Source organism: Phodopus roborovskii, unplaced genomic scaffold (assembly GCF_943737965.1).
Source record: "Phodopus roborovskii unplaced genomic scaffold, PHOROB, whole genome shotgun sequence".
Classification (NCBI taxonomy): Eukaryota; Metazoa; Chordata; class Mammalia; order Rodentia; family Cricetidae; genus Phodopus; species Phodopus roborovskii.
Genome location: NW_026126585.1, coordinates 10,029,833 through 10,056,135, shown reverse-complemented (window position 1 = coordinate 10,056,135; position 26,303 = coordinate 10,029,833). Strand labels below are relative to the sequence as shown.

General features: G+C 41.8%; 1 protein-coding gene across 1 annotated transcript in view; it reads left to right on the top strand.

The window, feature by feature from the left end:
- Actr3 (actin related protein 3) overlaps positions 1-14,484 on the top strand; it is a 38,926-nt gene extending 24,442 nt beyond the window's left edge. The window contains exons 5-12 of the mRNA XM_051204148.1: positions 1,621-1,716; positions 2,731-2,838; positions 4,024-4,167; positions 6,056-6,229; positions 10,105-10,197; positions 10,401-10,526; positions 12,301-12,384; positions 13,302-14,484. Coding sequence (XP_051060105.1) covers positions 1,621-1,716; positions 2,731-2,838; positions 4,024-4,167; positions 6,056-6,229; positions 10,105-10,197; positions 10,401-10,526; positions 12,301-12,384; positions 13,302-13,397 — 921 coding nt within the window. The 3' untranslated portion in view covers positions 13,398-14,484. The remainder of the gene's footprint in view (positions 1-1,620; positions 1,717-2,730; positions 2,839-4,023; positions 4,168-6,055; positions 6,230-10,104; positions 10,198-10,400; positions 10,527-12,300; positions 12,385-13,301) is intronic.
- Positions 14,485-26,303: the final 11,819 nt, after the last annotated feature.

The window sequence follows — 26,303 nt, the reverse complement described above, 5'->3', positions numbered from 1 at the left end:
ATACATTATGATTTATTGGGGACTCCCCTTTTTTGAGATTGGATTTGTAAGCCCTGGATGGCTTTGTATTCAGGATCATTCTGCCTTACCCTCCCAAATGCTGGGTTAACAGGCATGTACCTCAATGCCCACCCTATTAGGAAAATTTTAATTTTAAAAAACATTTTAAATCATGTTAGGTGTCCACTTCTCCCCCCCCCCACCCCCCGGTCAAAATAACATAAGGGAAGAAAATTCAGTTTCAGTTTATAGTGTCTGAGGCTTCCATCCACAATTATTTGGCTCCATTGCTTCTGGGCCTGTGCCTTGTGAAATAGAGTGTCTTTGTGGGAAGTGATGGAGCAAAGGGGTGGACCTCAGAGTAGAGTGAGGCAGATACAAGAATCATTTCATGCTGAAACAGTATGTCTGTCATTAAACAGTTCATTATTTGTGTATGGTTCTGCTTTTTCATATAAAATTTGTGTGTTATAAAATTACAAATCTGAACCATTCTATGGATTTTGGCCAAAAAAGGGGGGGGGGGAATTATATAGATGGCAGACCCACCGACCAACCAGGTTGGCAAAAGATAAAGGACCAGATATTGGATAGACAGACGGACAGAATGAATCTGCCTTTGTAGTCCATGTGGGCACTGAAGAGACCAAAGGAGAGTGTAATGGGCTCTGTGGCAGCTCTTCAGCCCTACTGTAGAATGAAGAATGCTACTCAGTGCAGTGAATGAGTGTAGATGGCTGCTCCACCATTAGTTTTGACAGTTGTATAAATAACAGTGTAAGTAGCATATTATCAGTGTCTTTTCTAGTTAATTTATGCTCTCCATTCTCTTGAGGCAACTACTGTTTCATTCATTTTAATTTCTTTACAAGTGAGATTAATTTTGCCTTTATTTGGGTTTTGCATTGATGAAATCATATGGATGTACTATAGTAAAAACTTGTGTCATGCAGTTTAGTGTTTTCGGCTGTGACTATCTGGCTATTTGACCATTCTTGTCTCTGTAGACACTCATTCTCATCTCTTGTGTGAACTTGCTCTGCTACAGGTCAATCACTTAGCTGGTTTAGAACCCTGACGGGGTGATTCCTACATTCTAGACTGTATTTAGTGTGTTAATCTTTTTAACTTTAGTTATTGTGGTAGGTGTACAGACTTCTTGATTTGGTTTTAATTTTCATTTTCTTGGTGACTTTGAAATGATGTTGAATACTTCAATTTTTTTAATTGAAAATAATTTTTTGCATATTGTCTTTTCTAATTATGGTTCCCTTCCCTCAGTGCCTCATAGACCTTCCTGACTTCCCCACCCACATCCACACCCTTTCTTTTCTATCTCATTAGAATATAAATAGGCTTCTAAAAAAAACTAAAAAGCAAATCAGCATGGAACAAAACAAATAGGGAAAAAAAAAGTCAAAGCAAAAGTAGAAGGAACATACGGACACTAAGAACATGTTTTCATGTATGTGTAGGTCTGCTTTATTTTTCCTATAGTCTTTATGCTTATAAATTTAGTGCCTTTTAAGTTATTGTATAAATTATTTTCCCTTCAGAAATTGGCTATAAATCCCAAAATGATCTCACATTGTCTTTTTAAAATGTTATTCAATTCAATAGACTGAACCTCCACTGAATACTCCAGAAAATAGAGAATATACTGCTGAAATAATGTTTGAGTCCTTCAATGTTCCAGGCTTGTACATTGCTGTGCAGGTAAGTGGTCTCCTTATTTAAGAATGGCTTTTACTAGTCTTAATTTACTCCTAAACCATGTATCTCTCTTTTCCTTGAAAACTCTACCATAATTCAAATGATACCATATTCTCTTGAGCTGATAATTTAGAAACAATTAGGAAAGGGAGATAATAGTTATAGACAAGAAGACAAAAATTTTGTCCTCTGTCTCCCCACCTGCCGCATCCCATCCATCTATATCTATTCATCCAGTCAGTCTTCAGGGTCTTATTTTGTAATTAAGGCTGGTCTTGAACTTGTTGCAGTCCTCCTGCTTCAGTGCTGTATTACAAGCATGTTCTATCATGTCTGACTTCTGACTGCTTTATTTTGTTTGATTCCTTGAGACCGGGTCCTCCAGTATAACCCAGGCTGGTGGCGTTGGACTTAAAAAGATACTTAGCCTTAGCCTCCTTAGTGCTGTACTTTGCCAGATTTCCTCAGGGCTTTTCATTCACTAGTTTAGTTTTGTTGATGTGCAGTAGTCAGTAAGATTTCTGTAACTCAATGTATTAATATAAACACATTCTAGTTTGGGATCCTAAGTGTTTATAAAAGACAGTGTTTATAAAAGACAGTTTCTAGCTGTATATGATAGATTTGAACTTGACCTCCCTCCCTCTCTCATGAAGAATTTCAGTGTAAAACTTAAAAATACTGTGTGGTGGTGAGCAGTCAGTGCCAACTGCAGATTGCATTAGGAAATGCTGGCTCATGCTGATTGGAAACGTTGGTACTTTGTGGCAATCTGAGTAATGATATTTAAGTTTGGGTAAAGTAGTGCCATGTTATGTGTTTCTGTCACTCTTGATTGTGGCTCTAGGAAGAGTGATCTTACTAAACCCTGAACTATCTAAGTGACCTGGATGAACAGGAGACCCATGTACTTCTCTCTTTGAACTCTAGAATATACAGTGTCATTATAGGTTACTTCTATAGACTCATATTCCTATTCCATATTCGTTTATTTTTGTCTGTCTCATTTTTTTCTAGGCTGTTCTTGCCTTAGCTGCATCCTGGACCTCAAGACAAGTAGGAGAGAGGACGCTGACGGGTACAGTAATAGACAGTGGAGATGGAGTCACGCATGTCATTCCTGTGGTAAGAACAGAATGTGAAATAGTACACCTAGAGGTAAATGATAGGCATTAATGACAACCTTCACAAGTCTGAGAATCCCTTTCTGAGCCACCATCTCATGAGGATCTTGCGGATTGTCAGAGCCGAGGGTCTTAAGAGCATCAACAGTTTTGAAAGGAGACAAAGCCAGCTCCCTGTCATAGTCACAGTTAGGTTTGTAACTGATGAAGGTCACAGAACTGGGGACAGTATTGTGAACCTCACATAATATGGCATGATCAACCTCAGATTTGATCTTCACTTAAAGACCTAGGAAAGTGGCAGAATAATCCATGCTGAGAATGTTAGCTGGCACCATGGGCCATGAAGATGAGAGCACACAGGAGGGAAAGTTCTCGGTGAGCTCAAATAGCACATGACAGCTTCCAGGTATGGTGTACATTACACCTGCCAACCACAGGTTTTCTGTGTGAGTAGTTGGCCTGTTCAGCAACTTCATAGAAATGGAATTATGTACTCAGGTCTTTGTGACAGGCTATATTTACTTAGGCTTATGTTCCTAAGGTCATCCATGTATAGCATGTATACTACTTCATTTCCTTATATTGCCAAGTCATATTTTACTGTGTGGATATATCACCTTTTGTTTAGCCTTTGGGTATCTTTAATATCTTATTAGGATGTGCCTCGAATTTAATAGCTTTTTGTAATTTGCTCAATAGTACTTTTTCCTTTCTCAGTGGTGTATCTAAAATAATTATTGTGGGGATGGTGGTGACGTGGTGGGTAAGGAGTGTTTGTTCTGTAAGTACGAACATAATACCCACATAAAAAGCAAGGCAGAGCTGGCCCTGTCTAATCACTGCAATGGGAAGCAGAGGATAGTCTCAAGTCAGCGAGTTTCTGGTTCAATCAGAGACACTGTCTTGAGGAAGACACCCTGAATCCTGCCCCAGCCTGTCCGATGCTTGGAATTTAGGCATGCTTGCTGCATGTGGCTAAGAAATGGATCCTAATTTTTGATCAGTTAATTTTGGGGTAGGGCATGTGAGTGGAGTTGGTTCTCCTTCCACCCTTATGTGGGTTGTGGGGATTAAACCCAGGTTTTCAGGCCTCAAAGAGTCCTTTTCCCCATTAAGCCACCTTTACCACACTCTAAGAACACTCTAAGAACACGAAAGTTGACACTTGTCCTTTTGCACGCAGGCTGAAGGGTATGTCATCGGCAGCTGTATTAAACACATTCCAATTGCAGGAAGAGATATAACATACTTTATTCAGCAACTGCTGCGAGACCGGGAAGTAGGAATCCCTCCTGAGCAGTCCCTGGAGACTGCAAAAGCAGTGAAGGTAAGCTGCAGCAGCATGATTCAGCTGGAAATCAGTCACATGCTGAACTGTGATGGCAACAATTCCTCTGATCCAAGTCCTCTCAGCCAGTCAAATTGATTCCTCAGTTTGAGAAGTCAAATTTGATTTCTCAGTGTTATTCTCACAGATAAATGGTTGGTGATCACCTGCCCTTTGTGTATTCTCTCCATGTTCACATTGAGAGGGCTAGCATAACAGTATTTAGACATGAACTTTTTGTGATAGTCCCTTTTATTAAACACAAAGGTTTGTTTATTCATCTATTTATTTTGGGTGTTTTGAGACAAGGCTTCTCTGTGTAGCATTGGCTGTCTTGGAACATGCTCTGTAGACATGCCTGGCCTTGAACTCACAGAGATCCGCTTGCCTCTACTTTTCGAGTGCTGGGATTAAAGGCATGGGTCACTACCACCTGGTTGAAGTCCTTTTTTTAATCCTAATAGTTTTCTGTTATTAAAATTGCTCTGATGTAATTGGCTTGTTGAGCTCTGTAGTATAGACAGAGTGTGTTACTCAAGTGATGTGGAACATGGACAGAATCTGTGATGGGTATATGAGATACTTGATTAGGTTTTTGACTATATGTATTCTTTATTATTATATCAGTGTGTCATGAATGTAGTCAATATTTTTCTTACTCCTTTGGCATTGTCATTTATCTACAAAACAAAATTTTCTGTAGTTCTTATGCTTTGAATATGTAAAACTGCCTTTGCAAAAATAACTTCATTTATTTGCATCTCTTTATATGACATTTGTGGAGGTGTCTTGCTTTGACTACTTCCTATGTATTAATGAAACTGCTAAATGGTTTCTAAATTTCTTCCCATGTTGGTAACCTAAACTGAGTATGTAGAGCCATGCATGGAGGACTACAGATCTCTAAAGTTTGAGGATAACCTGATCCACCTAGCAAGTTCTAAGACAGCCAATGATGTTCAGAGAGAGAGACTGTCCAAAAACAAACAAACAGCCCAAATTACTAAATATGAAAAAAATTAATAATGAACACTATTAATTTCAGTGTCTTTGGGAAATCTATAACATTACAACAAAGAAAGCCATTGGAAATCTACTGGGGATTTTATTTTATTCCAGGGAAGACTGCTGGCCCTGGCTGGCCTCCAACTCATAGAAGATCCTCCTGCTTCTGCCTCCTCAGTGCTAGGATTAAAGGTGTGCATCGTCATGATGCCACATCACGAAAGCCTTTTATATCTTTTTGTTACCTGTGACAATACCTTCGGCTTCCTTGGGAAGAGTCCTTGATGTGCAGAATTACAGGAACTTGTATATGTTACTCAAAAAACTGCCAGAAGGGTAGAAGTAGCAGGACACAGCCAGAGATAATCATGTGCTAATTCAATCTTGCAGATGATAGCTCACATTTCTATATTAATTTCTGTACTCATTCATTGCCTTGATGAGAACTAGTTTCGTTTCAAATAGACATAAAGAATCTATGTTACTTTGTGTAGGTATAGTTATTCTTTTTTATTTGTATGTACTTTTCAATTTTCTTTTCTAGAACATTACTCTGTTACAGAATAGTAGATGGTGAAGATTTCAGTGAGTGTTTCATAAAGTAGCATTAAAATAGTTCAGACCTAGACTTGCATATTTTAGTTGTGTTGACGAAGACAGAAACTATGTGTGGATGAGCCATTCATTTGTACTCTCCAGTATGCCATTCTAGCTTTAAATTTTCACCTAATTATCTAATTTAATGAAAATGTTCTTCATTCAAGTGTGCTTGACTGATATACTCTACACTAGCCCTTTTTGTGTTTTGGTTTTTTTTTTTTTTTTTTTTTTTTCCTAACTTTACCTAAAACAAGGTAACTTTTGTTCTTTATTTGCTTTTAAGGAACGCTATAGTTATGTCTGCCCAGATTTAGTAAAAGAGTTTAACAAGTATGACACTGATGGGTCAAAGTGGATCAAACAGTACACCGGAGTCAACGCGATCTCAAAGAAAGAGTTCTCCATTGACGTTGGCTACGAGAGATTCCTGGGACCCGAGATCTTTTTCCACCCAGAGGTAACGCTTGGTGGTTGGTGATTTTGTTTTTGAATGGAATTACTTTGAATTATGCAGAAGAAATTCAGAGAGAATCAATCTCAGAAACTTTATTTAGTGTTCTAAGGCACCACAGAATGATTTCTGCCATTCCCCCACCCCACCCTCACCCCTGAGAAGCAGCTCCTGGTTAAGCAGGGTTATCTTTTACCTACTTCTTCCATCTGTGTGGCTCATAGGGAGGGGGTGTCATGGAAGAGCAGGGCAGAGGATAGCCTTTCCAGTTTGTAACAACTTAAACCTTGGGAAAGATTCTAGAAAGCCCACCGCTCCTGTGAAATGACCATGTGCAGACTTCAATTACTGTTATGGCTGGTAAGATAGTCTCTGATCTGAGGAATCTAAGGAACATAAAAAGGCTGTCTTAAAATAATATAAATCATTCAGGTAACTTGGCAGTAGGAATTCACTCTATTAGAATTTTAATATTCAGTGTTTGCTGTGCTTACGCAGCATTAAGAACAGCTATTTTTGATAATTGCTTTCCCCCCACTTACTGTTAGCTATGACTTTCCTGGTCTCAGATTAAGCATTGGGTATTGAAAACTGAAAGATTATTTAACCTTGTACTTTTTGAGTTTAGAGAGTAAGAAAAGTAGTTAAATAAGAGTAGTTGCTTTAACAGATGGGCATAAGCCTGCTTGGGAGAACCAGGGAAACTTCTCACTCAGAGAGGTGACAGATGATGTCTGCCCAATGGTTGGGTGGGTATCTTACATGCTAGGGAATTAATAGTATGCGGAAATCTAACATGGAAACGGCAGCTTTGTTTACCATATAAAAAAGATAGTTTTCCATCAGAACAATGTTGGGAACCAGGTTGGAAGCATGTGAGCTTACTGCAGTGTTTCAGGTAAATAAATGTCTATGACATAGAGAAAGGAGGTGAAGGGAAATGGAGGTCTTAGGATTTAGTAATTTTGCTTAGATGTGAGAAGGATAAGAATATGTAGAATTTATAACTTTGGTGACTTGGATCTTTCAAGTGAAATGTGGAGTTGCAGTCAGAATAAATAGTGAGGTCAAAGTACACTTTTCTTTAGCTATGCATGGGGCTGTAATCTCATCACTCCAGAGGCTAAGGCAAGAGAATCTTGAGGTCATCTTTGTCCACTCCCCAAAAGCAAAGCAAAGCAAACCAAATCAAACCAAACGTCAGAACATCTTAAGGTACAGGGATTTGCAGCCCTGATTGATAGCCTCCCTAGTTCGTTTTTGTACTGACTTTGAGCTATGGAAGGTAACTGCCTCGTCTCTCCTCCTGTTTTCCCTCCTGTTGTCCCTTTATAACCTGATACTTGTTTACACTTGAGTCAAGTCTTAGCTCTTCGTCTGCTTGAGTCATGTGCCTGCCCTGTGCCTACCAAGACCGGAGGGTTGGATCTTCCTGGAGGTAGTTATAGGCAGATGTGAGTTACCCAGCACAGGAGGTGGGGACTGAACTGGGGTCCTCTGCAAAGCTGCACTCACCATTAACCACTGGGCCACTATCTGGTTTCCATTTGGGGTTCTGTAGTGCCACAGCCCCTGAAGTTCTCCAACAGATAGGCCCAAGTTAAACTTCACTTCTTTCCATATTAGACTTTCTCTGGTGTGCACAGAGTATAGGATCATTTAAACATTTAGTAAAATTTTGTTTTTGTGCATTTAAAAACTAAAAACTGGATGTGGTACTACACACCTGTAAACCCAACACTTTGTAGATTAAAGTAGAAGGAAGGATGACCCTAAACTCTAGGCAGCGTAGGCTTCATAGCATGAAACAGGCCAGCCTAGGCTTCATAGCAAGAAACTGGGTTGGTAAAATGAGAAGTTAGGTGCAGTGACCACAGGACCGCAGGGGCAGCCGCAAATAGGACAGTCTGTGCTCTGGCCTTTTGCTCACAAGATTATGGGAAAGGTTAACAGTGGAGATATAGGGTGTGTGTGTGTGTGTGTGTGTGTGTGTGTGTGTTTTGTAACTAAAGTCAGTGCCACGTTCTGAGGTTAAAGTATTACCATGGGCTCATTAAACCTTGATGCTTTAAGAACTATGTTCTTGAGAGCACTTGCTGACTAAAGTCAGGAAAGATGCCTGCACAAATGTCATTGTGGACCGTAAGATTTGGAATTCTGTTTTGGTTTGTTTCTGTCAGTTGGCCTCTGCCTGTGTGTGGGCTTGTCTTTAAATGACATCTAGAGCTGAGCTCTATTTTCCATTTTCCCATAGTGCAGTGTGGGAATCTACTTCCCAGGTAAAGCATGTGGTGTGCATGTGTTTGCTTTTGAGTATCTCAGATTAGAAATGGCTTTATTTTGGCTATGATCTATCATATGAATACATTGAATACAATGAATACTCATTGACTCTTAGTTCTTTATTTATTAAGTTCTTGAGAACATTACAAAGTCCTTAAGACTAACTAGTGTTTTTAAGGGAAGAAGAGGGCTAGGTTTCTGTCAGCCCCTGGTCATGTTTCATCATCCTATCTGTGCATACCCCGGTCTATGTGCCCTTCTGTCTGAACTAAATGCCATCCATGCTGCTGTCCATGTCTGAAGGATGCTGCCTAACTGGCACTTTGTTGAACACCCCCACCCCCAAGCTAGGCACCCTAGCACTGTGCCTTTCTAAACAGCAGCCATAATGGGGGGAGGAAGGGGGATGGCACTCAGTGACTGTGAAAAGGACATGTGTTTACAGTTTGGCAGCTGTTTAGCTTCAACCAGGAATGTGCACACTTGAATTCAAAGTGCTGCTCTGTGTGTGTAGAAGTAAGTGTTACCTGTTGGCATGCGGGTTGCACGTCAGGTGTTCACACAGCTGAGTTTGCAGATGCAGAATGTAATGATAGGGCATGCAGTATCTATTTCAGCATTACTTCTGGACTGTTGGTGGTGGTTTTCACCTTTTTATAGACGTTTCTATTTTATGTGTTTATGTCTAATGACCTGTGGAGGTCAGAAGAGGGCATTGGGTCCCCTGGAACTGGATTAAAGGGGAGTTGAAGACATCATGTGTGTTCTAGGAACAGATTCCAGGTTCTCTGGAAGAGCAACAAATGCTTTATATTGTTGAGCTATATTTCTAGTACAATATTTCACGGGGGTGAATCTGTTTTACATAAAGTACACAGATCAGAGTTCCCTTTGGGGCCTCTTGAAGGAACAGAGGCACTGGTATGCACTTTAGAGTCTGTGTTAGTTATTGCTTGTTTTCCAGATGGTAATTCTGATTCTCCTAGCAGTGTACAGAAGTTCTTACTATGATTTTTACTGTGTCATAGTAGAGGTAGACTTTACATGCTCTTTCCTCTATGTAGTTTGTACACTATTTTAATTGAATTCCATCTGATTTCTATCCTCTGTAGCTTTAGTCTTTTGAAGACCAGAGTCCTCTTGAGCTGGGTACTTTGTCACTGGAGTTTCTTTCCAGCCTAGTCCTGCAACCAGTTAGCCCCAAATAAACACACAGACACTATATTAATTATAAAACTGTTCGGCAAATGGCTAGGGCTTCTTACTGGCTAGTTCTCCTTTAGTTATTAACTATCAATCTCTGTATTTCTACATGGCCTTATCTTACCAAAGAATGCCAGTGTGCCCTATCTTCCCTGTAGCTTCATGGCATCTCCTTTGGTGGCCTCTCTCTGCCTCCACTCCCCAGAATACTCCTCATCTCCTAGTCCTGCCTATCTTCCTGCCTTTACTGGCCAATCAGTGTTTTATTCATCAATCAATAAAAGAAACATATATAGAAGAACATCTCCCATTAGCACTTCAGCCTTTTGTTGCTATAATATTTAAATCAGTAACAATCCTATAACTCATGTATACAATTTTTTTTTATCTTTCAGTTTGCTAATCCAGATTTTACTCAGCCTATCTCAGAAGTTGTAGATGAAGTCATTCAGAACTGCCCCATAGATGTCAGACGTCCTCTCTACAAGGTCAGTCAGTGTTCTCAGCAAAAACGGGATTGTAAGGTTTTCTTTTCATAATAGCACATTTTAAAACCTTTATTTTTGTTCATCGCTGGCTATTAGAAAATCATTTATTAGAAAGGATACAATTGAATTCCTTATATGTTTGCCTTTACTTTGTCTTTTTAAAATAAAGGTAATAATTGTTATTTTTTTCTTTACCAACACAGAACATTGTCCTCTCTGGTGGTTCAACCATGTTCAGGGACTTCGGACGTCGTTTGCAAAGAGATTTGAAAAGAACTGTAGATGCCAGGCTGAAGTTAAGCGAGGAGCTGAGCGGGGGTAGATTGAAGGTTGGTTTTCTCAACTGTTGGCTGAGAAGGTGGAGGGCCTTGGTTCTGCAGTGAGGGCAAGAACGTTTGCCTGCTTCTCACTCAGAACAGTAAGACGAACAGTGTTTCTGTCCATAGACTCAGGGCACGCAGTCTGTCTTTTGGTACTTTGATCTGTTTTGAACTCTGTGGAGAAATGGCATGACTTCACAGCTCAAGCAGACTGCTGATGCAATAGGTTTGTATGTTTATTTTCCTCCTCAACCAACCAGTTCTGCTGCCACACACTGTAAAGAAAGCTGACTTCGTTTTCACTGGCATAGATTGAAAATCTGTGGTATGGGGTGGAGTAGGAGGAGAGAGCTAGTTCCACAGTGTTATCCTCTGACTTCTTCAGGTGCACCATGGTGCACACACTGTCCACATGTACACAAGTAGTAGACTCTTTGAATTCTGGGTTTGGGGAATTTATACATTGATTATATACATGGTGTGCCTGCTGACCTGAGGGAGATTTCACCAGGAGAATGACCTATCTAGCAAAAAGGATAAAATTCAAAACAAAACTGTGGTATAATACCCAATCAAGGCACACACACTTTTTTTTTAAAAGATAATTTCGACATTTATCTATTTGGAGTGTGTGTGCATGAGTGCATACATGCGTGCCTATGTATGCACTCACACGCTGAGATAAGAGGATAACTTACATAATTGGTTTTACCCTTTTACTATGTGGACCCCAAAGGCAAACTCAGATTGACACTAAGTGCCTTTTCACCATTGAGCTGTATTGATGACCTACAAACTTCAGTTAAGGTCCTCTGGGACTCACTGGTCACTCAGTGCTTTCTGACCTGAACATACTTGAAGAAATCGGGCTGTTTATTTTCTACTCTTTGTCTTAGTTTGGTGTTCTCTCATTGGGTGGGTGTAGTTTGTGCTTTGGCAGTCACATCACAGAAGTGATACGAAGTCAGTTACTGCATTTTATCAGAGGATGTATGAAGTGAACTTTAACACTTGGCTGCAGTGGTTCCTGCCACTTTCTCTGTGTGGCTGCTAACTTTGCATCTGCATGTATAGACCTTTAGAGGAGGCCTTTCAGGCTATGTAGCTATCCTGTTTTACATCAGCCGTTCAACCAACAGTCTTAACTCCATTGTTGTTTTCTTGAAAGAGCTGTAGCTGTAGATGCCAAAAATATAGTTAGTGTAATTTTTTCTTGTTTGCCTCATGCATGTCTCCTTTTATGTATTTGAATGTATGTTTATATTTAATTATACATGTTATATGTGATAATTCAATACATGTATACAAACTAAGATCAAAGCAAGGTAATTGCTCAACTGTGTTCATAGCAGCTTTATTCATAATAGCAAGAAACTGGAGCAACTTACAGCCCCTCAACTGAAGAATGGATAAAGAAAATATGATACATTTACACAGTGGAGTATTACTTAGCCATTAAAAACAAAAGAGCGTTTCTGCTTCTTTAACACTCACCGTTTGTGTCTGAGCCTCTCAGCTCTTCTTTTAGAGCTGTGGAGAGGAGCTTGTGTGAGTAACTGGCTGCCCTGTGATGTGTGCTGCTGGGAAGTGTGGTCCTCTCCACCCTGCTGTCCGTCCTCCTCCTTCCTCAGTGCTCCGCTCCCACTCAGTGAACAGTCTCAGTTAACTCATGGCGTTTGGACTTTGTAGTTATTATTTTTGTGTTTGCAAATTTAGGCATAAATGATAAATTAATTGTTGCTTGAATATACTGTTGAAATAACATTACTGTGTTACCCTTTAGCCCAAGCCTATTGATGTACAAGTTATTACACATCACATGCAACGGTATGCAGTCTGGTTTGGAGGGTCAATGCTGGCTTCCACGGTACGTAAATTTACTTGTAAATTTTTATGTTTCTTTCTTGTATGTAAGCACATAGTATTTGTAAAACTAGAAACTTACATTTTAATTTTCCTTTTACCTTTTGCCCATTAGACATTATTTGCTTCAGAGTGAGCTTATTATACTGTATTTTAACATTTATCATAGGGAAAATTTTTTTAATGTGTAGAAATATACTCACCAGAATGTATGGTATTTCTATTTAAGCATCTATAAATGTCAGGGGTCAATGTTTTCTTTCATTGCATAGAAAACAATGCTTGCTACTGAATAAAGAGAATTATTCTAAAATCCTCTCTATAGACCAGAACATCTTAAAAGCTAACTTAGAACATGTTCTGACATCATTAGTCTAGTAAATATTGGTACTGTTGTGTTAGGTCATGGGCTGTTAGGATAAAGGTGTTTTCATTTACTAGATTTAAAACATTGGACATAAAACTGTTAAAATAAGTAAAAATTGTTTTCTTTCTTCATTTCCATTCTTCAATTGTGCTATATCCAGTGCGTATGTGTAACTTGCCCTTTAGAATGTAGTTTTGCGGCAAGTGGAAAACGAGGGAGACAGAGGTGCTTATAATGTGATGTGGTCCCTTAGGCTCATGCTATGCTTTAGATTTTGGGCACCAAGTGGGAAAGTCCCAGCAGAACAGACTGCATGTCAGAACCCAGCAGAGACAAGTGTCAGGGTGGTCTATGGGATGTGAATTAATGGCCCCATATTTCTAGCAGATCTGTGTATCAGATTTTAATCGTGATTTCTAGAGTCATGAGCTTTGTCCAAAAGCTGTGAATAGACTGATACATGTCATACTTTTAACACCTATTTTAAAGCATCTATTTTACAGATCATTGGAAGATAGGAGAATTTGACCTTTAAAAATTTGTTTTGTTTTCAGCCTGAGTTCTACCAAGTATGCCACACCAAAAAGGATTATGAAGAAATTGGACCTAGCATTTGTCGTCACAATCCAGTGTTTGGAGTTATGTCCTAAAGTTGACTTGTTTATTGGGTTAGGGAGACGGAAACGAGATAATCTTTCTGATGACCAGTTTTTGTCTGAATGGATGGTTCTGAGGTTTTTACCAAACATGATCATACAGGAATGTTTAATGAGTGTGTCAACATGCAGATGTAGAAGAGAGCTAAGACGATTGTTTTCCTTTAGGTTGAATATTTGAATCTTACGTGTATCAAAAAAGAAATGGGTTTTAGTTCTTTCTGTGCCCTGATATTTTGTATATTACTGACTTACCCAATGTGCTGGGCTCTGTGGGTGTGTAGAGAGCTCTGTGACGCCTGCCTGATTGGGCACTGCTGAATGGGCAGTGCAGGAGCTTGTTTATATTTCATACTTTTTTATACTTTGAGGAAACAAAGTCAAAGAAAAACTAGTATTGGAGGGAAAATGTGATCAAGGAAAATATGAATTCAACAAGCAGCCTCATGGGACTTGGCCGCACACTCTGGGTTCCGGTTATCTCGAGCTGCTCCACCCCTCCCTAGCCCACCACCGGCTCTCTCTGCAAACGCTTTGGATCTAGGAAGCTAGTCTTCTGGGTTAGCCGATGTCTGCCCTGCTTTCTGGTTACTCACATTCTGTTTCTTGCTTTAAAAGAAAAGACAAGACTGTTGGACCAGTATTGCAATTCTGTAGAGTCATTTCTTATTAAAACAATAATGTGATTACCAAAATTGGCATATTTAAGGCCTGATGCCATTCTAATAAAGGCAAAAATTTCTTTTTACTACTTGTTTCAGGCTCTTTGATCTCTTTATAAGTTAACTAATATATCTATTTTCTTCAGATTCTGCAGTAGCTCTTTAAAAAGCACAGCGGGTGGATAGCAAGCTGACTTTTTTATGTGCTCTGTACAGATAATTGTGAACTTTTAATATGTTGAGTGCTTTCATTTTGATAACTGGGTCTCCATTTGATATTTTCATTTGTATAACTCATTTGCAGTCTGAATTTTTTTAGTGCCAGTCCCTGACATATCATGAAAAGTTCGTTTTCTTTGCAATTTAAAATATCTGGATCATGAAGAAAAGTGACGACAATAAATTAAAATTGAATTACCCTTTCTGATGGTTTTTCTTCATGCAGTGTAGTTCAACTGCCTGCTTACCTGTTTGATAGGATTTCTGTTTCTGGAGAAACAATGGGATTTGTTTAAGTCTCTAGCATGTGTGTGCTAAAATATACAGCTGTATATAGAGCAGCAAATGGGGTAGATAATGTTTTATAATCTTGAAACACTTAAAACAGCGGTGTCGGGAATAACACATAATACACAAAACACATAGAATTAGGAATATCTTTATGCAAAAGGTACAAAGCCTGAAAGTGCTTTTGTGTTCTTTTGCAATAAAACTATAGAGACAGATTCAGGGACTGAACGCTAATTTTTATGTAGAGTGTAGTGTAGCTGGATATTTAGAATTGTATTATTTATCTGAGAATGACAGACTACGTGAGAAGTTGCATAATAATTGTCACGAGCATGTTATACAAAAGTGAGAGAGAGAGAGAGAGAGAGAGAGAGTTGCTCCTTCAGCCTTGCCCTCTGGTGGTGGTATTGTCCATAGCAGTTACAGTCTCATCTCCTGGCCCAGTAGGACGTACTTGACATGTAGACTTAGCTGCAAGGCTGCAGGGGCGTCTCAGTGCTTAGGAGCACTTGTGCCCTCCCAGAAGACACTGCTCTCTGTGGACAACACCCATAACCCCAGTTCAGGGGATCTGGTGGCATCTTAGGGTTTGTGGGCAACCGGCACAACATATGCAGCGGTACACATATGCACTCACGTGTATAAAGTAAATGAAACTAAAAAATTACATATACTGTCTTTGGGGGATAATAGTCTAGAAAGACACGTTTACAAAATTATGTCTTTAACTTTTCACGGGAAAACTTACCAGAAGCTTTGGGCTTGCACTTGCTGGAGGACACAGAAAGACCTGGACTGTGCTGTGTGTGTCTTGATAAGCATTTCGGTCTGTGTCTGGAGGAGTAAGCTCTACCACGTGAGTCCATGCACCTGTATGCATGCAGGGATGGCGGGACCATTGAAGTATTTCCTGATCACTTCTCGTCTGTTCCGTTTGAACGGGCTCTCTCCCTGAACATGGGGCCATGTTTTCCCTTTCATAGCTGGGCTGCAAGCCAACAAGTTCCGCTGATTCTCCTGTCTCTGCTCCACCCTTCCACCCTTCTTTGAGGTGCGGTTACAAGCATGCTGCTGTGTCCAGCATATCCGTGGGTGATCTTACTCATTGCCAGCTCCCAGAGATGCGTTTTGAGTCCCTGCTGTGGTCCAAGCTCTGTGCGTGAAGCATTCTGTCATGAGCTTAGAGGCTGTAGTTGAACAGCTATGTTATATCTGTTTTTAGAATAGGTCATATAATTGGTACTTTATGTGTCTACTTAAAATCTGTTTTAATAGTCATCCTTTTCAAGATGATCAGTTGAAAACAGAACAGCCTTTGTCTTCATTTCATTTGCTGTTACAGGAGGGAGGGAGGGAGGGAGGGAGGGAGGGAGGGAGGATTTAGCTCACAGTTCCATGGCACAGTTGCAGGGGTATCAAAGTGGCAGAAACCTGAAGAAGATAGTCTCATCCTGTCTGCAGGAGACAAGGCATGCCGTGCTGGCTCTTTCCAGAGGCTGTCTCTGGTGAACACTGAACTGCCACAGCCCTTTTGTTTACATGTGGTCTGAGCAACAGCATCCTTTTTTTTTTTTTTTGCACCCAATTTCTCATACAGTTGAAACTGGCACTCGTCAGCTCTGGAAGGTTGAATAAATGGATTTAAAAGGCCCTTTTCAACAGCCCTGGTAGTCCTGGAACTCGCTTTGTAAACCAGGCTGGCGGAGATCAGCCTGCCCTGGCCTCCCAGGTGCTGGAATTAAAGGTGTGTGCCACCTCTTCTGGTTTAAATACTTTGTTCCTAACTAAAAAGGAAGATAGTTCTTAAGCTCTGTTGTGTTTTCATTCAACCATTAGGATTTTAATCTTTGTGTGTGTATAATGTATGTATTATGCATGTTTGTATGTGTACGTGCTTTACGTGTCTGAGTCTGGGAGTGTCTGTGCAAGGGTGGGTGTGTGGGGGTTGGGGGTGTTCCACATGGGAAGGTCATAGAGCAACCTCAGCTCTTAGCCCTCCTTTTACCTTGTTTGAGGCTGTGTTTTATGATTTGCCATTTCAGGCCAGCCTAAGAACTACCAGGGTCTCCCCTGTGTCCGTTTCCCACCTCCAAATGAGTGCGGACACATACTACCACATCTGGCTGTGCGTGAGTCCCAGGGATTCGAACTTGGCATCCTGTTTGATGGCAAGCACTCGGACCCACCGGGCTGTCTCCTTATCTGGATTCTGGTATTTATACCAAGGTAGCTGTTTGTCTTTCACAAGGAAATTGCTTTTTCCATGTGTGGCAGCCTATAGCTTCTGAGTTTCAGCCTCCCATCTGCCAGCCATTGCCGCTTCCTGTGCTGCAACCCCAAAGCAGGTGGTACCCAGTTACCAGAGTAGCCGCTTTTCTTACCTAAAGGGTACATTTTAAGTCATAATTTCAGAGAGAATGGAAGTGTTCCTTAGGCTGCTGTCATATATAATGAGATAGATTGGGAATCACCTTGGAGTGTCTTAGGCGACAACCATCTTTGAGATGCTACACCCACAAAAAGTGAACAAAGTAATGTGTTTTTCTCTTCTGAGACTTAAAGGTTGTTAAGAAGTATGTATGTATACACACACACACACACACACACACACATTTGTATTTACATGCATGTACCCATGAGAGCCAGAGAGGGTGTCAGAGCCCCTGTGGGCTGGTGTTAAAGGTAAGTTGTATGTGTTGCTGGGAACCACACCGGTCCTCTGCAAGAGCTGTGCATTTTAACTGCTGAGCCATCTCTCCAGCCCAAGTATGTTTTCTGTTTAGGATCATTGAGGCTGGTAAAGGCTCTGGTTGTCAAGCCTTGTGACCTAAATTCAAACCCTGGTTGGAAGAAAACTAACTCGTGTAAGGGGTCCTCTGGCCTTATGCACACTGGCACACATGTGCTCAAACACATAACATGAAATTTTAAAACAATTGTCTACCTCTAAATATCGATAACTAACTACTGTACACAATGCTCACCAAATCCTATCCTTCCAGAATTATGAAGTACACATTCCAGTGGAAGTACACATTCCAGTGTTGTCTGAGTTCTGTGAATAGCTGCCCTTTGTGCTGTCTGTTCTGGTTTATGCCCCGCAGACCAACAACACAAACAAGCCCTTGCAGTATGTTAGCTTTAAAACAGTTTGTTTGTTCTGAGACACAAAGGGCCTTTGCTTGAGGGGCACCGTGGGGTTGAGCACAGTGTTTCCTCCCAATGGTTTCTTTATGTTTTCTATAATGACTGTGATTGTTTAATGCTGACATATTCGAGCTGAAATGTTTGAATACACATTTAAGCAATAAAAAGTATTGAGTAGGAAACAGCTTTGTCTTGAAGCAGTTAACATATGCTTAGGATAGTATAAAACAGGAAAAGCTCTGATTAGCCCCATCCATAAAAAGACAAAATCAGGAAGAAGCTGGTTTGAAAGTGTTCTTTTTCATAAAAGTGATTTACAGAGAAAGCCGTGTGCAGAGCTCTTTCCTCTGAAGAACCACCCTTGTTGGGGCCAAAGAGAAGAGAAGGCTCTGTGGTTAAGAGCTTGTGTGAGCCTGATGATCTTAGTTTGATGATCTCCAGGACCCGCATTGACAACAAACCACATGTGGCACATGGAGATGCCTATCTGTCACCTCAGCTCCCTGCATCCAGACAGGAGCAGGAAAGCTCAGAGATGCCCACCATGGAGGAAGTGGCAAATCTGTACTTGTAAGAGACCCTGTGTCAGAACTTGGCAAAGGGAGAACTGTGCCCCAAAGACAGACAGACACACACACACACACACACACACACGTACACACACACGGTATATGTATGTGTGTGCTGGCAGGCACAAATGCACCACATACCATACATAAGTCTTAAAAATTCACCTTTGTATAAAGAATAACTTTGCCACATGGGCTCCTAATGAAAGCCTGCTACATGTTAATTCTGCTAGGGAACGTGCCCTGCTGTCTCTCTGATGGAGAGGGCGTTTTGTGGCAGTTCCATAACCTTGAGTTTCCTGGCATGATGGGCTTGCTTTGATGCCCTTGAAATATTGCTGCTGCTTTTGGGTAATTCAACTCAGCCTGTCACCCCTACCTTACTAGAAGAGCAGTGCATGCCCTTAACTGCTGAGTCATCTCCCCAGACCCTTAAAGAAACCTTTAGAGATACTTAAAGAAGTCATTTGCATTAAAAACACTATTTCTTAAAAAGTATTTGACATTGTGCCTGTGAGAGCAGGAAATTATTTCTATTTTGATAATTTTCAGCTTAGCATTACATGTATGTATATTTGTAGCATAACATAAACATTTATATAAAAAACTATAAATTTTACATATAAACAAAATTGATATATAAATGTGTGTGTATATATATATATATACATATATATACATATATATATTTTTTTTTTTATATTTTTTTTTCTTTCCCTGTAACCTATTTTCCACCTTCAGTGGTTTTTTTGTGTAGACACTTTTCTCCTGCAAAGGCGTATCTGACACTTAATTTTTACCTCGGTCTTCGCCAGTGTTGGGCATAAAGCAGACAGCAGTTCAATAAATACTTCGCACGTTGATCCCAAGAAGCATTTGTTTTAGTTATTTCCTTGGCACTTTTCTCCAAGCTTGGAAGGGAACAGATGGTGTGTGGTACCCTTTCATCACAATCCCACCCACCACTGCCTGATAAAATGCACATTACCCTTAGGCAGTGAGGCCCTGTGCAATCCAAGCTGTTTACAATTCCACTGTCTACAGTCACCTAAATGTCAATGGATAGATGTGTTCGGCATGATATATGCTAAGTACTCATGAGCCTCTATGGGTAGCATCCTCAGAGATGAACGTACAGGAGGTTGTAAACCACCCGATTACACTCCAAGGAAACAGTGTCATCTGCAGCTGAAAATGTACAAAGATAAATAAGCTGTTATTCATCCTAAACGAGTTTGTTTTCCAAACTTTTGCATGTTTACATTTGTTGACCTACTACTTTGGCTTTCACGGTGAAATAGGTCATTAATTATCAATCAACAGTGCTTCAGGGGCTGGCTCAGTAGGCAAAGTGCTTTCCATACAAGCATGACTTCCCGAGTTCGATCCTCAGCACACAGGTTACAGCTAGGTGCTTTGATGCATGTCTGCAATCCTAGCTTGGAAAGGCAGAGATGGGATGATCTTTGGGTGTGCTGGTCAGTCAGTGTAGCCAGTGAACTCCAAGTTCAATGAGAGACCTTAATTTTTAGAAAATTAATGGGAAAAAATAAGTGGTTCAGGCTCACACCTTTAATCCCAGTGTGCTTGGGAAGCAGAAGCCGGTGGATCAATGTGAGTTCAAGGCCAGCCTGCTCTACACAAGTGATTTCTAGATCATCTACAGCTACACAGAGAAACTCTGTCTGGAAAAAGCATTAAAACAATAAGTCGTGTGGGGCTGGCTGGCAGGATGTCTGAGCAGGCAAAGGCCCTGTTGAGCAAGCTTGGTGACTTGACTTCAATCTTTAAACCACAGAAAGATGGAAGAAGATAACTGATCCTTGCAGGTTGACCTCTGACCTCCACATATGCACCGTGACACACATGTCCCTGTTACCGGGCATTGTGGTGAGATGTCCCTGTCCCAACAGGTTACCGGGCATTGTGGTGAGCGTCTTTACCCGCTATTTCCTGAGCCCAGAAGAAATATTTAAAGTATTCCTGCTGCGCCATGCTTGGACACTCCGGTGAAGCAGGGCAGGCTTCTTGCATGAAGCAGGAATTAGGCTGGAGGAGGAAGGGTTGAAGCTGAGACCCTTCATCAGCACCCTGGAGAGAAGAGCCAGAAATAGCCTCCACCCACTGTCCCCTGGATGAGGGACTACAGAATTAATGACAGCCCAGAATTAGTGTTGAAAACAAACAAACAGCAGCAATGGGAAGGCTGCCTAAGGGCAAAGGTGAAGGCAAGCAGATAGGCCTTCCACAACCCCCTGGAGCTTGAACACACAAAATCACACTAAACACAAGAGTCAAGTGGTAACTTGTAGGCAGGCAGTGTCTGACTGGGAGATTCCATCACAAAGTGGACCCCAGGGAAGGAGCTCCAGACAGCTTCTGTTTATACGATAAAGCGCTATAACCGAAGCGCCTTCTAGAAGAAGAAGGTTATTTGTGATGGCTGTCCCGGAGGGTTGGAGTCTGTGGGGGAGGAGCAAAGGCTAGCATGGTGGCAGGAGCAGACAGCCCAGGGCTCCCGTCCTGAGCCACAAAGCACAGAACAGAGACACTCACCTTCAATGACATACTTCCTCTCGCATGGCCACCCCCCCACCCCACCCCCACAACCAGAGCCACTAACAGCAGACCAAATACTCAGATTCCTATGACTATGGGGGCCGTCTCATTCAGATCACCACACCATGCAAGCCTATTGGTTTGAGTTTGATCCCTGGGACCTAGGTAAAGATGGCAGGAGACAAGTGGCTCCATAAAGAGGCCCCCTAATTACCACATGCATACCATGGCATGCATGGTAATGCTCCTCCGCCACCATAGTAATAAATATTAAAGATGGGCTGGTAAGATAGCTCAGTGGGTAAGGATGCTTGCTACCGAGACTGTGATGGCTAGCTTGGCTGTCAACTAGACTATATCTGGAGTTAAAAACCCTAGAATGTTTTTTTGGGGGGGGCACACCTGTGGGGGATTTTTGCTTAATTAAGTCATTTAAAGAGGGGGAAAAATCTACTTCTAATGTGGATTGTTGAGGTGGGAAGACACACCTTTCTTTAATCCAGATCTTTTGAGGTGTTGCCTCTAATGTGGGCCACAGCTTCTGGATGTCTATGTAAAGGACATGGAGTAAGGAAACCTTGCTCTTTGCCTGCTTGTTCTTGCCCTCGCTAGCAAGTGCATTCCTTTACCGGCAGTAGTGTCTGCTTCTTCAGGATTCTAGCATATTCTGAGGACCAGCTGAGACATCCAGCTTCCTGCACTGAACAACTACTGGATTCTTGGACCTTCTGCTCATAGGCTGCAATTATTGGATTAGCTGGACCACAGACTGTAATACACACACACACACACACACACACACACACACACACACACACACACACTTCAATGACTGGCCACCTGAGTGAGCCCTATCCCTGGGACCCAGGTAGAAGGAAAGAACCGACTCTTGCAAGTTGTCTTCTGATCTATACTCCCAGGTAGGTACACATGCACACAAAAATAAAGAAGATACTTACAAAAGGACTGAAGGAAGTCCTTAAGCTACTGTGGGTGACAAGTGAGGCTGTGCCTGTCCCTACCACCCCCAACCAAAATCTGTCTATAACGCAGGAGTCAATCTGTAACCTTGCCGCTGCTTTTGCGGCAACTGGCAGCAAGCCCTAGGTTAGGAACCCAACTAAGCTGTGTTAATAAGAGACACAGGGAACAAGTCCTTTGATCAGATTAATCTGGGACTGAACAGGGCATTAATGATTAAGATCAGCTTTGGCTGTGGTGCTTGGTAAGGCGAGACTGGGAAATGGCAGACTTCGAATTCAGTGGTGTTCTTGTCTGCATTCATTTTCAGAATTATGTCCTAAGCACAAAGGGGGCTCCCAGCAGATCACACTGGCGTCACAGTCAAGCCTACTGTGCTGGAGCTAGGCTGCGACTTTTGGAGGCATAACAGTTGAGGTGCAGCGGAACTGGAGTGTTTTTATCACGTCAACTCCGAGATTCTGGTGGTGTTGAGGGAGGTTGGATTTGATAGAAATGAATCTCTCCCTATTCCTCCCCCCTCCCTTTGTGTATGTCCCTTTTTATCTTTTGTTTGTTCTTTGACAAGAATATTTATTCATACCTCCATACAATTTGTTTTATAACACGTATATGCCCAACTCCCCGACCAGTCTGATTTTCTCCTTGTAAAGCATCCCCTTCTTGCCTTCTCTTTTACTTATCTTTGATAACCCTGCCAACTCAGTTAAGTTCTGCCTGGTGGAATAAGGACTTGCCTTGTCAGCTTAGTCTTGTCTTGTACCAATTACAGCTAGACGTTGACGTCTGACTACCTCTTAAAGAGACATTGCAGTGCTTGAGAACGCTAGCAACTGTTCTCATTATTCCTAATGTAACAGGTCTAGATATATATCACATGAAATGTAGACATGTGAATGTGTTTGTTGACCGTGGTGATTATATTGTCTACGATCTAATAAAGCTTGCCTGAAGATCAGAATGCAAAGCTAGCCACAATCATAGAGGTCAGGCAGTGGTGGTACACACTTTAATCCCAGCAGCCACACTAGTTAGTCACAGAAGCTGGGCGGTGGTGGTGGTGTACGCCTTTAATCCCAGCACTAGAGAGGTGTATTAGACAGGATCTCAGATGCACTCAGCATTCAGTCTGCAGCCACAGTGAGGACGGGGTGGCCTCAGCATTGGTATACAGGTGAGAGCTCCCTGGTGGCTCAACTGCTTAGCTTTCTGATAATCAGCTTGAATCTCAGTATCTGTCTCTGGGTGTTTATTATGCATGTTATAGTTGACCTTGTAGGACTGAGACTTCCTCCTAATGCTCCCCAGTGTGGTAGGTAATTCTTCTACACTTTTGTTTCTTTTTCTGTCTTTTGTTTTATTATACTGTTCTCTTGTATCTCAAGGTAGCCTTGAATCACTGAGTAGTGAAGTTGGCCTTGAACTCTCTGGCCTCATATCTTTACCACTCAGATGCCACATTTATCGGCCTGCATCACCATGCTTGCGTTATGTGGTTCTGGAAATGGAATCTGGGGCTTCCAGCACACCAGGCCAGCACCCTAGCAACTGAACTCAGCCTAATGTGGTAGCTTTTTTGTTTTGTTTTTTCTTTTTAAACATGATTTTAGACTTAATAATTGATATTTTTTAAAAGTCACTTAGCACCCCACACAATTCTATAGATCTTAAAAATTAAACAAAAACAGTTACTTATTTTAATTTTATGTGTATGGTTGTTTGGACTGAATGCATGTCTGTGAACCACATACATGCCTGGTGCCTGTGGAGGGCAGAAGAGGGCATAGGATTCCCTTGGTACTGGGTCCCCTGGGATTGGAATTATGTGATAAGAGATGTCATTCTGTAAATATGTTTCTCGCATTGGTTAATGAATAAAGCACTGTTGGCCAATAGGAAAGCAAGATAGACAGGACTAGGAGATTATGAGGCAAGAGGAAGAAGTAGGGAGGAGATTCAAAATGTAGGATGAAGAGAGCAGAGGTCCCAGCCTCTCTCCGGTAAGATAGGACCACGTGGAAACACTTAGATTAATAGAAATGGGTTACTATTTAAGACAGAGCTAGCCAATAAGAAATGCTAATAACAGCTTAACAACTTTATAATACAGCATCTGTGTGTGTTATTTGGGGCTGGCGTGGCAGTGGGACCAGGCCGGAGGGAAAACCTGCTCGTAACAATTAAGGATGATTGTAAGCTGCCACATGGATGCTAGGAACCAAGCCAGCTCCCCAGAAGAGTAACCAGTGTTCTGAACTACTGAGCCATCTCTCCAACCCTAATTTTAGTTGCTTCTTTTACCAAAACAAAAGCTACTTGTGGGTATGATATATATTAACATACAAAAGGATACACAGAGTCTTTAGGAGGCTTTCTTAATTTAAAATATGTGTGTGTCATGGCTTAGGTATGGAAGTCAAAAGATACTTTCAGGGGTTGGCTCTCCCACCCCACCGTGGGATCCAGGGATTTAACTCAGGTCCTCAGGTTTGTAGGGCAAGCAAGTACTTTTGGCTCTTACCTACCTCACCAGCCTTAGAGGCCATTTTCTTCCTGGGAGCTTGCTGCACAGAGGGATAGTAATTTCTCTAAACGTTCACACACAGATATGTTTCTGCAACCCTACCAGCAGCAAAGGAGCATGCTGGCGGTCACTCTGCTGACCTCCAACCTTCAGTCTTCCCTCTCCCTCTAGACCCCAATATGTGACTGCATCTGGCTCAGGCTGGACAGGCTCAGTGCTGAGCTCTTGGGAGGAGTCACATGCCAGATGGTGGCAGACTAAACTGGCAATTGAAAAAACCGGAGGGTTTCCAGGGCCATTCTACAACAGTCTCTCCAGAGGGGCCCTGAGTGTGGGGACATGGGGTGCTAGGAGGTGGCCCTACACATCAGCCAACACTTCCAGAACCCCTAAGCACAAGAGGGTGTTCCAGACCCTGAAGGTGACATACAATGTATGGTGACCTTCTGTCTGATACCACGGAGATTCATACTGTAAATGGGGGAAGCATGGTTAGCTTTAGGCTGGGCAGGATCCGAACAAAGGCTTATTTGAGGGTGGTCCCTGAATTATGTTGCCTTATTCTGTTGTGTAGAAATGTGTGTGAATGAGTAGGCCTTAAGGACATGGTATAGACAAGGGGTCAGAAACTGGGATGGGTGAGGACCCTGGGGCTGATCTGGGTGATCCACTTACATTTTTGAAATTCAATTTTTATGTAATTATTCGTGGGGGGCAGGGGCATTAGATGACAACTTGCAGGAGTCAGTTCTCAACCCGCCATCATGTGGGGCTGAGGGACCGAACTCAAGTCACCAGGTGTCTTTACCCACTGAGTTATGTCATAGCCCACCAACTTTTTTTTATTTTGATATAGGGTTTCTCTGTATTGCTTTGGAGGCTGTCCTGGAACTAGCTCTGTAGACCAGGCTGGCCTCGAACTCACAGAGAGCCACCTGCCTCTGCCTTCTTAGTGCTGGGATTAAAGGCGTGCACCACCACCTCCAGTCTTCTGACTTTGTGTGCTCTGTAGCATGTGCACATCCCATTACTCACCCCTCCCCACATACAGATGCACACAATAACAATAAATTCAATACACCAGTGCCATCCGCGGCTGCATAGTGAGTTCAAGGCCATCCAGGGACTGTCTCAAAGCTAAGAGGAAAATAAAAGGGAAGATGATGAGGTTGAGACCCTTGATGCCCATGGTAAAGCTCACTCAGGCACCGGTATGAAGAGTTCCCAGGAGCAAAGAAGATCCTGTCCTTGCTCTGCTAGCTCCTGAGACATTAGGAGTGTTCACTGCACATAATCTCATCTTCACAGCATGATGTTTTCTTCTAATCTGACAAATGGGCAGCTGAGGCAGGGGCCGATAAGCAGAGTTTAGTGGGCAGGGCGTTTTTCAAGGCATCCCATGGTAGTTACTTTTCTGTGGCTGTGACAAAATACCATTGCACGAAGCAACTTGTCTTAGTCACTTGTTCTATTGATGTGAAGAGACCCCATAACCATGGGAACCTTTATAAAAGAAAATGTTTAACTGGGACTTGTATACAGTTTCAGAAGTTTAGTCCATTTTGTCATGGCAGAAACATGGCGTCGTGCAAACAGATACGATGCTAGTGAAGTAGCCGAGAGATTCTATGATCAGATCTGCAGGCAGCAGGAGGAGAGACGCTGGGTCTGGCTTGGGATTTTGAAACCCCAAAGCTGATCTCCAGCCACACACTCAAACAAGGCCACACCCACTCCAGCAAGGCCACGCCTCCTAACCCGTCTAGTAATGCCACTCAAATGTGAGCCTATGGGGGTTATTCTCCTTCAAACCACCATAAACTTAATAAAGAAAAGGCCTATTTGGACTTGCAGCTTCTCAACCTGTCATGACCCCTTTGGCAAATATGTCTTCAAAGTATTTACATTAAGATTCGTAACAGTAGCAAAATTATAGTTAGGAAGTCGC